This window comes from Astatotilapia calliptera, chromosome 13, assembly GCF_964374335.1.
Source record: "Astatotilapia calliptera chromosome 13, fAstCal68.1, whole genome shotgun sequence".
NCBI lineage: Eukaryota > Metazoa > Chordata > Actinopteri > Cichliformes > Cichlidae > Astatotilapia > Astatotilapia calliptera.
The window spans coordinates 19,243,672-19,254,626 of record NC_137434.1 but is presented as its reverse complement, the minus strand read 5'-3'; the positions used below and the strand labels follow the sequence as shown (position 1 = coordinate 19,254,626).

Below are 10,955 nucleotides of genomic sequence, written 5' to 3'. Positions count from 1 at the left end.
TGTCAGTGTCACTTTGCAATGTTATGTGACAACCTATATTTCACCTCTAATACGTGCCTGCCGGGTGGGGTTCCTTTTCTCCCGACACCCCCCTGTTGAGGATCATATGATGCTCTTGTGTTGCTTTGTAATGTTTTGCATATGGCTCCCGGGCGAGGATCCAAACTCTGAGTTGAATGGTGTTTTTGTTCAACATGGATCATCCCAGAAGAGAGCAAGAGTGCACACGGCTCCCTCAAACAAGCCTGTCAAGATGTCCGTGGAGGCCCAACGCCAGCACACCCCACCAGGCAGCTGCTGCCTGCCAGGCGCCCATCTACAAATAATCTACTGTGGGAGGAGGTGTCAGTCTGTTCTGTCAGGGTATACAGTGTGTATCCAATTCTGAGTGAATGGTTCAAAGCTATTGCACAAAGAACTAGGTAATAATAAAAATCTCAATAGTGTTTGTATTTAAGCAAACTGAGCCAGTTCTGAAATGTAAGCCACATTCTGTGACTTCCATGTAGGGATTACTGAACCTAGCAGGGACTTGCTCCGGGGTCCAAGAAAGAGAAGCAAAACAGTGTTCTTTTTTTTTCTTTTGAAAATGACTACAAAGAGACATAGAGCAAACCACAACATTTACACAACTACAAATGTAACAAACAGCTATAAATAAACACACAACTACTAGAATGGGTGCAAAGTAATTGCAAAAAAGAGACATGAAACCACAAAGAGACACAAGATAACTAAGAAAATGGATGCAATGTGCATTTCTGCAGATGTGAAATGTTGTAACACAACCACAAAGAGATGCAAAAGGGCTACAAGAGTTGAGGTACAAAGAACCATATTTTGGAGATATACAAAATTACACTTAAAACATCTAGAATAACTAATAAAAGACGCGAAACAACTACAAAAATATGCAAAATGTCTGCAAAAATAATGAACACTGATGCAAAAAAACAACAACCCTGCACATTGTGACTGCAAAGAAATACAAAACAACTACACCATGATCCAAAACAACTACAAAGAGTTGCAAGAATAAATGACTGCAAGGGATGCAAGCGTCTACAAAATAGTTAGAAAAATGAATACAAAGAGCCAAAAAAAAAACTATTGCAGAATGACTTTAAAATCATGCATGATGGCTTATTAAAGATGCAAAACAACTACCAAATTATAAAAGTGGACAACAGAATTACAAAGACTTGGAGAAGAAAAGAATACAATAGAAGAGAAAGGCAACTTTACTGACATTTGGGAATGTAGCGTAAAGTGCTTTGGCGTCCATAGGGACTAAGTAAAGCGCTATACAAATATAGGCCATACAACAGTTAGTGCACATCAAAATAAAATTTCAGAGCATCTAAATCTAAAGGTGTGAATATATATGTATTTTTAAAACTAGAATATAGACACATAAGAATATAAGGGCAATATGTCTCTATACACTATTATTAGAAAGGAAAAGTGTACTAGAGGCATAAACAGGTGCAAAACTATTACAAAGAGATGCAAAGACTACAAATAGAAATACCCAACAACAACAAATATAGGTATGTAAAACAAAGGTGTATTCTAGCCATGCAAAGCTGCAACAAAGACATCTGCAAAAATATCATAGCTATATGTCAGTCTGTTTATTTATATAAGGTTGTGCCATTGCATTTATATGAGATGACTCACACATCACGGCACCGTAACAGGTTAGGTATGGGGTGCTACTTAGAGCTTACACAAATAACACACATTTCGGGGTTTTTTTGTATTTTCTAAGTGATCTTTTGCAATTGCTAGGTATTTTGGCAACTTTCCATGGTGCATGATTAGCAGCATGCAGTTTTGAACTATTACCGTAGGACACAAACCATCACGTTTTATCATTTCACAGTGAACTGCACTTCTTCTTGTATTACAGAACAGCCAGTCAGTTTTTTGACAGCCCAGTGATCAGGTGGCATGTCATACACCATTAAGCATGACTGCGATCGCTACGGGGTCCATGCTATAAATTCCTAAGTGTTCTGTTCACACATTTTGTTTTGATACTTTTAGTTTATCTCTGCTTTCTTTGACAAATAAAATTGTTTTGACCACTTTTCATAGAAAATGACGATGTAAAATGCTGCATGAAAAACCCCAAGTCATATGGCTTTACCCCCGTTGGAAATTGCTTACAGACAGTCAAGTAAACCGCAATCAGTTTGTATAAACAACACAAGAATATAGCCCATGCTACTGAGCCAATACAGTGTCTCACAGGCCTGGCTGCTGATACAAGTTATATAAATGCTAAAGCGACAATAAGGCAGATCCTGAGAGGTGCCCGCTGGGAAACATGGCCAGCATGCCAACTCTGAATGTCTAGAGCCAGACACTTTGGAGATGTGTGTGCAACAAGCTCTTCCTTTACTTTAATTTGAAAAAGGTCAGTTATATTAACATTTTCAATGTAAGATCACCCCCTTTGATTTAACAGGTGGAAAGTCCAGTCATGATCTGGAAATTTGAAAATGTTGCACTGAATGAAAGTTGTTCTGAGATCTGCTTGCATGCATAAAAAAAACTTTTCCAGCTCAAAGATCAATCAAAGCTCTCAAATAAACCTAATATACTACATGGCCTCCCTGTTTCACAGCACCAGTATCGCATTGAGCCTCAAGCCAGGAGTGTCTTGCTCTGGTCATCATGGCAACTCCTCTGCCAAGACCCATCAGAAAGTGTCTTTATTTATCCTCATACACACTGCCAAGTAAATCTTGAAATGCTGCTCTGAGTACAGATGTTGGCATTAGAGGAACATAAACTCCTTAACCTGTTGTTGGAAGGAACTTCTTCCAGCTGTGTGACATATCTTTATGGCTGATCAAGTGGATTAATCCTCCAGAGGGATGCTTGAGGTCACAACTGGATTTTTATGCCAAAACAACTACAAAAATCAGACACTGTCAGAAAATATTCTTCCTTGGATTTTTTATTTTACCATCTATTGAATTCAGTGAGTTTCTCCATGGGAATGTAAATTGCCTACTTGGGGGGGGGGGGGGGGAGGAAGATGAAAGGATAGTAGGGACAGCACACATGGTGGGCAACAAGTGGGGTGGAAAACCGAGCGCCACGTGCTTGATATACTGTGGTGCACCAGCAGTAGCCACTACACGAACTGTGGAACACGAGGACACAACATGATTATGAAAATGATTAGAAATTTTACAGTTTAATAAAAAGTATTAAAAAACAAAAACAAAACAAGCTCTTTGTTGGATGAGTGATTCCTCGCAGTCGTACAATGTGAACAGAACACTGTACTGGAGATAACTGTGCTTTAAGTGTCTATATAATCTGGGAATATAATAACTATTTCTTGCTAGTTAACGCTCTTGAAGTCTGCTCTGGTGACTACAGCGTCAATAGTCCTGTGAAGCTCCACCTCCACTACCACCTTTTATGTTAATTTCCGCGCGGACTGAAGTGAGCCACTGCGTGCTGGATCTGTTAGTTGCTGTGAGCTGCTGCTTGATGTCGATGAATCTTTGGATAGACACAACCTAACGCTGAATCACTGTCGGGACTCTTTTTTCCCCCCCTGTGCGTGTGTGAACAGTGTGGTGTCCATATAATGTCGCTGCTGAGGACGCGAGGCTGAATGTGAATACTGTGGATCCAGGTCGCAGTTAGAGGGAGAGGTGAACGCACCTTGCATCCAGCCATGGGAGGTCAGATCACCAGGAATACCTTTTACGGTAAGGGCATCTGGCGTCACCGGACAGGAGAGCGTGTGCCGATTGTTTATTATGCGCCACAACTGTAATATTATAAGAGGAGACGATATAAACGAGTTGTAGGCTTGGCTTGTGCAGCTTCAAGCCAGTGTGCATGAAAACTGTAGGCGTCCTGGGAGCCTAAAATAAAGGAGAAGTGAAATTACAGCCGCTTTGGCCAAGTTTAAGCACCATTTGTAAGTCACGACTGGTTTAGGATTAAAGACACTGGTGTTTTTTTTAAGTGTGAAAATCCTCTGCGACATATTAACCGACTTCCAGCAAAAGAAACCAAACAGGACAAACTGAACTGAGCTGGTTAGAGGATTAAATAGCCTTCAACTTTTTTTTTTTTACCCACCTGCTTGTTATTTTTATTTATTTATTTATCTCTGCCTTTAGTTGATGCCTAACACTTTTAGAGTCTCCTGCCTCTTTTTAATGAACCTGCGTGTCTGAAATTATAATAGTGAGCAGGTACAGGGTATCTTGTTTCCTCTGCTTTTTGCTTGTATTCTGTTTCACTTTTTAGGTGTACGTTCAGTGGTAAAAGTCATATAGAACCCCGTTTAGTTTTGAATGATTATTGGGAGTCTGACACTGATATAAGTACACACAACATGCATTTAGTAAAATTTCTTAAACCTGTTATTAAACTATGCTGAGCACTAAATGAATTTAAGATGACTGTGGTCTTTTGTTTTTTTTTTAAGCGTTTAACTCGTTAGTGCTGTTTTATTAAGATTAAGCATTTAAATTTAAAGTTGGCACAGTAAAAGTTCATGTATCAGGCATTAGGGTAGAGCTGAAGCAATACTTTGAATCGATTATTCAGTCTCCAGAAACATAATGCTTTTGGATATGTGATTGTTTCAGTTAATTCCCAAGTAAACCAAGTAGAAAGTTCTCTGGCTCTGGCCTCTCACATGTGATGGTTTGCAGATTTTCTGTGGCTTACTCATTTTAAATTTAATAACCTTGAGTATGAACTGATGGTTGACGGGCAGGGAATTTTGATGAGTTTACGCTCTTTTCTGTCATTTTATGGAAGAACATGAAGTGACTAATAAAGAAATATAACCATCAGGTAAATTGAATTATAAGAATCCCATTAATAGCGTCTTGTTGGGGGCCTAACTGATGCAGTTCTAGTGTTACACTATGTCTTTTGTGGGATGTAGTGTTTTGATTAGCTTTCAGTTGCTTTACATCAGCAAAGATTTGCCAGATGATTGAATGCTCTGTGGTTTTTGGTTCCTAGTTATTGTAAACAGTCCACATACAGTAAATGCCACAAGTCTGTGTGGCCTTATTTGATAGAAACCTGGCATTCTCTTGTATTTCTGATCATTTGTGACCATTATATTTCAGTGAACTCAAGTCAGATTAACTAAATTGGATAGAAATAATTTTATACCAGCACAAATGATCTTCCACTGTCTCTGGCTATAAATGTTTTAGGACAGCAACAGTTTTTGGGTTCATTTTTCTGTTCAGGTGGTACAATGAAGGTGATAACTTATATAGAGTTTACAGTCTTCCTTTTCACTTTTTATTCAGGTCTCCAATGCTGTCTATCAGCACCAACCTGCCCATCCTATTTTTCTAACTTTTACGTTCCATATCCATATTATAATATTTTTGGTTTCATCTCTCTTCCATATTGGTATTATCTTGCTTTAGTTTACAATTGCAGTTTGGTACTTTTTGATATACCAAGTGCTTTCTAGCACACCCAGATGAACCAGTTCATGTGATCCCTTTTCCAGTTTCAGTTGTAGGGTCCACTGGTGTGACACAATACAGGTGCAGACAGGGGCACAGCTAGAAGTTCTTGGCTGTCAGCCATGTGTTCAATCGGGGCCCTAAAAATGTAAACCTTAATAATCCCTGTCGCATTGCAGGGCCCACCTCCATCTTAAGGGCTCATGAATCATTCAACCTTCACTCCTCCCCGTTTGGTAAACCTTCATGACGACTCTGGCATGCATTGTTCTTACTTAAAAATTCTTTAGTTCGATGTTTTCAAATAGGAACACTGCATTTTTGGACGGTTTTGGACTGTTGCTGAGAAAATAAAAACAAGACATTTCAAGGTATCACCTTGAGCTGTGAAATTGTTTGACATGTTTTCATAATTTTCTAGAGCAAACAACTAATCCAGCCCAAAGTTTACATCATGTTACAGTCCAGTATACATCTTTAACACTGTGCATGTATACCTGTTAGCTCATGACAAATAAAATAGGCTTTCCTTTAGGTTTTTTAAATAAAGCAGTTTAAAAACAATGAATTGATCTAACATTGGAAACAAAACCCACTTAAACAGATTCAAGTGATGGTCCTGTCAAACCTGAACTAGGCGCAGCCCTTTTACAGAGGCCTCATACAAAGCATCTTCTCTGGTAAGACGTTTAAAAACTTTTAAATCACAAATGTTTATCTCTTATTGAAACAACGCCAGCTATGACATATGTGGAAAAAGCTAAATGTGCCCTGGAGCTCTTTAGAATGCATTTGAGGGGCCACCATGCCTTGATACTAACGTCACACCACATTAGGGCCTCTGCTGAGGCGTCTTAGTAAGACCAAGCCTCAGGATAAAACACAGAGGAGCGTAGGAGGCCAGGTGACACTGGCCAGGGCCACTCATTGTCTCTGCACTGTTTGTCTTTTCCAATTAATGACAGCAGAGGCAGTCACATTGTGTGCGGTGGTGCATTAAGTAACATTATCCTTAAGTTGCTCATCTGACGTTTGTCATGGCACCTCTCTTTTATCGTGGCAGGGCTCTGGTCGGTGGTTACCCTGACGTCACCGTCGGGTTGCATGACTTTTTAAACACACTTCAGCAACCATTGTATCATCAGCACTTTTGGCTCTAATCAGTTGTCATCTACAGTAAATCAAATGTGGTATTTTTATTTATCCTTTTATTTACTTTTTTGACTTTCATAGTTTATATAGTCCTTTGAAAGTTGTAAACCCCTGACAGGATGTCTGGGTTGTGGAAATAAACCTTCAGCTGATTAAAAAAAAAAAAAGAAAGTCTGTAGAATTCAATTTCACAGCAGCAGAAATGGTAGTAATATAGCAAAAATGAAAGAATATATTGGATTCTCTGGTTAGATGGTGGAGGATAAGAGACGCCACGGTCTGCAGGGCCAGTGAGGTGAGGTGTTGCTTCTGTTTTCAACCCTAACAGGAAATATTCTATTCTATTCTCAAGCCTGGTCTTTGATGGAGTACAATGCAGTGCTGTTTTGTTTTCCCCAAGACATCACGTCTGACACGACGTCATGGATGCAATATGGTTGAAGGGTTTGTTATGACTTCATTTAAGACCACTGTTGTGCACAGAGCACAATTAAGCATTGTTCAGCATTGACAAGAGCATGCAAAAAGCTTACTAAATACACTGTGCTGAGTACAGAACACTTGGCAAAGGCTCTCTGATTGTGATTTGAAGGGCAGGACTGGACAGAAATATGTGACAACGATTCCCATTTGACAGCATTTGTAATTATTTTTCAGGGTTGACTATGACAAGTTTTTTAGATTTTTTTTTTTTAAAATATAAATCATGTCTTCATCTACTGCTCAAATCTCTGTCTCTGCCCTAAAATTAGAACGCTGTGATGTTCTATTAAACCTGGCCTCAGAAGTCACATGGCGACTCGTCTCCAATCCTGGCAGTCCTAACTGATTTGTCTCTGTGGTGCATTATATACCTCTTGACCTTCCAAGGTCAATTAAAGGAGAGCAAAAATAGCTGTCTTTCAGCAGTGGCTCACATTCTCCTCTTGCAGACAAACACAAGCTGCTCATACACAGTCTTCCAAGTTTAGGTGCGAAAATGCAACCAGTTCCCGAGGATGAAGAAGCGTTAATGAGGCTTAAATTATTTATTTTGTTCACACTTCGTGCTCGATGGTATTTTAAAACCCTGAAATGCTGCTGTAGACGAGGTCGGCGTTTTATGGAATAAAATCTGTATCAAACCGTGTCGTGAGATAAAAGTTATTTGTGTTATCAGTAGAATAAAAAGTTGGGTTTTGAGTGAGCCAAAGTTTGTGAGAAAACACCTCCTCCATTAAAACCACAGTGACCTTGGTGTGGTCCTTTTGAAGAGGAATGTAGGAAATGAGAATGGGGAGAGTGGATCCAAATGAGAGGGAGTCCGTGTGAATCATGATTATGAAGGCTTTGAGATTGGACGTTTGGGGGGGAAAAAAAAGCTGGTTCTCTTTTATGAGTTACTGTAAGTGGGACAAGTTGTTCACATTTTCACATGGGAAAAAATCTAGAAACCCGGGTGCATGGTGTGACTCACTGTGTACCTGTGGAGTTTTGTTTTTTTTTTTTTTTTTTTTACCACTTCCTCTGACTTACAAATCACAATAAATGCCTCACATTTTGCACCACTGATTTTGTAGCGTCACGTGTACGTGACTTTCAGACATAAAGACTTATGATAAGATTGATATATGCTCATTAAAACACGAGCCGTAACTGGAAATAACATGTTAACAGCCATTCCTCACTATTATTGGTGTAGCTTTGAATATACTGTATTGGCCAGCTGAACATACACGCATCAAGAACTCCCGTAAGATCCCAAAGGTCATTTTCTCCTTGGCTAATTGTGGTCTTATTTGTGTGTAAGTTGATCTTTTTTTTTTTTCTTTGTCCTCCGCCTCCTTCTGCTTCCTTTACCGCTTTCTGCTGATTATCAAACAAAAAGTTTTCCACAGAAAAAAAAAGAAAACCAAATGCAGCACAAATCAGATGATTATCTTGAAAGATGTAGAATAACAAAAGTGAGATTTCGGTGTTACCGGAAATGACCATTTACTGAAATGAGAGTGTTTTGCACAGACTTCTCGCAGCTGCATTGTTCTCCTAAATTACGGTGCCAGGAGAGCAGGTCTGTCTTTGTGCTGTTGGGTTTGTGTTTTTTTTTTTTTGTTGTTGTTGTTGTTTTGTTTTGTTTTTTAAATCCAAGGACATTTAGCTTCTAATTTACAATACAGGTGCTATTACTGTGCTACCGTGAGAAGATGGAAACAGACTTATGCTTTAAATTGCTTAAATAAATGTAATTGCTTCTGTTTGTCTATCTGTCTGTCTCTTTGTTAGCAGTCTAGCATCCAAAGTTTTTAAGATTTCATTTTCAAATTTTTCGTGACGGTAGTTACCAACAAGAACTCAAGCTGATTTAGTTTTTGCGAAAATTGGGTCAAGGTCACACCAAATGTGAAAATCAGTCCAAACGTTATGTTACCCATGATTTCTTTTTATGGATCATCTTTAAACTCTACAACAATATACTAGGCCTTGGAGTACCAAAATTGGATAAGCATTTGACTTGACCGTCATTGTTGCAAGTTGACCTTGCAAAATATCATATATCATATATATGGGCATGGAAAAAGGGCATGGAGAGAGCTATACAACACGCTTTTTATTTTCTCAATACAACACTATACAACTATAGCCCTTGCCCTTTGGGGAAAGTTGGGTTCTCTGAGTGCTTTTGTTACCAAATTGGATAATTCAGGAGAATGAACCAGCCAGTGTGGTCCTGCAGTGGTACAGACAGCCTGATTCAATACTGCAGTCAAATGTAATCTAATATTTGGGTATTTTACTGTAAATTGCACCCCAAGAAAATTAACTCCCCCTCAACCCTTGACCAAAATAACCAACTCTTACGCTTCTCATTCTTCACATAGATTCCCTAAATGGACCGTTTCCAGCAGGACCTCACCGATATCACCACAAGCCCAAGCGCTGCCTTCCCATCCAGCCATGTGGAAATTTGTCCTCCTTCCCTCTGCTCTTCCACCCAAGCACCAAGGGCTCGCAGATCGTCATGGACATGTCTCAGAGAACTGTCAAGAGACAGGCCAGCTTCTGCAATGCCATCACCTTCAGCAACAGACCTATCGCTGTATATGAGCAGGTTCGACTGAAGGTAAACGATGCACTATTCGAATGTCATTTGTATTCACAGGGATAATTACTATTGGAGCCCCGGTATGCTACACACAGAAAATGACTGGGTTAAAAATTGACCTATTGCACAATGAGTCCAAAGTCCGACACCAGAACTAGAGCACAACTGGTTGTCATTTTCATAATTTCCTGTAACAAAAAAGTTACTTTACAAAACCATAGATTAGCACATCTTGTACTTTCTGATATTATTACAGTCAATTACTGAGAAGATCCAAATTGTGAGTGTGATGAAAAGTAGTCCTCTTTTATCTCTGTCCCTCTAATTCTGTTAGCATGTTTTCATTTTCTTCTCCCTGCCTGTCTGCCTCCCTTTCTTCATCCCAGCTCTTCACTCTCCTGTTTTCATTTTCTCTCTTTCCTCTCTGTGCTCTTGTGTGGGCCAAAGCGGCAGCAGCTTAGAACAAGTTTCCACTTCACCTATCAGGCCATCTATGTCTCGAATGTGAGAGAGTAGGGCAAGCACTGCCATGTGAGGAACACTGTTATCTGGCACAGTAAATGCAAAGTAAATAGTGCTTCGAAATAAGACAAAAATCGTTTGCAGGTGATAAACATACCGAGGTAACCAATCTTGAAAGTGATAAGTTGTTTTTTTAGCCCTGCTAGTGGTTTGGCACTATGATGGGAATGTTGTGCTGTCTGTTTGTTCAGACTGAAATATCTCAACTATTGGATAAATTGGCATGAAACTTACAGACATAGAAGCCCATCCGTCCATCTATTTTCTTAAGCACTCATCCAGCCAAACCAAATTAAATTCCTCAAGATAAGTAAAAATAACCTCAGTAACTCTATGTAAATGATTGATGTAGCCACATTTCAAAGCCTCGATGTTAGCTTTGCTTAGACAGGCTTCGCCATGCAGCGGGCCATATTATTTCGCAGATAGTTTCTTTCAAAATGCTCCAAGAGGCACAAACAGCACAAACATGGTTGAGAGGTCCACTTCAGTGAATTGAATTAGTGCAGGAGAGTTCAAGCAGACAACCATCGGCTACAGCTCCCTCTATGTCAGCATTGTGGACCACATGTGAGCGATAACGTTAATAAGGTTTATTTGCCCGCACAGGGAAATTCTTTTGCAATCACATTTCCATACACCAACATGGAGCAAACACATCTTTTTCAATACGTAGGGACACTTTCATTGCACCTTGAGGTTGTTTTGGCTAAACCACC

General features: G+C 39.5%; 1 protein-coding gene across 1 annotated transcript in view; it reads left to right on the top strand.

Moving 5' to 3' along the window:
• The first annotated feature begins 3,441 nt into the window (after nt 1–3,441).
• The window catches only part of LOC113034880 (E3 ubiquitin-protein ligase NEURL1-like), a 32,085-nt gene continuing 24,571 nt past the window's right edge, over nt 3,442–10,955 (top strand). The window contains exons 1-2 of the mRNA XM_026190015.2: nt 3,442–3,737; nt 9,491–9,732. Coding sequence (XP_026045800.2) covers nt 3,704–3,737; nt 9,491–9,732 — 276 coding nt within the window. The 5' untranslated portion in view covers nt 3,442–3,703. The remainder of the gene's footprint in view (nt 3,738–9,490; nt 9,733–10,955) is intronic.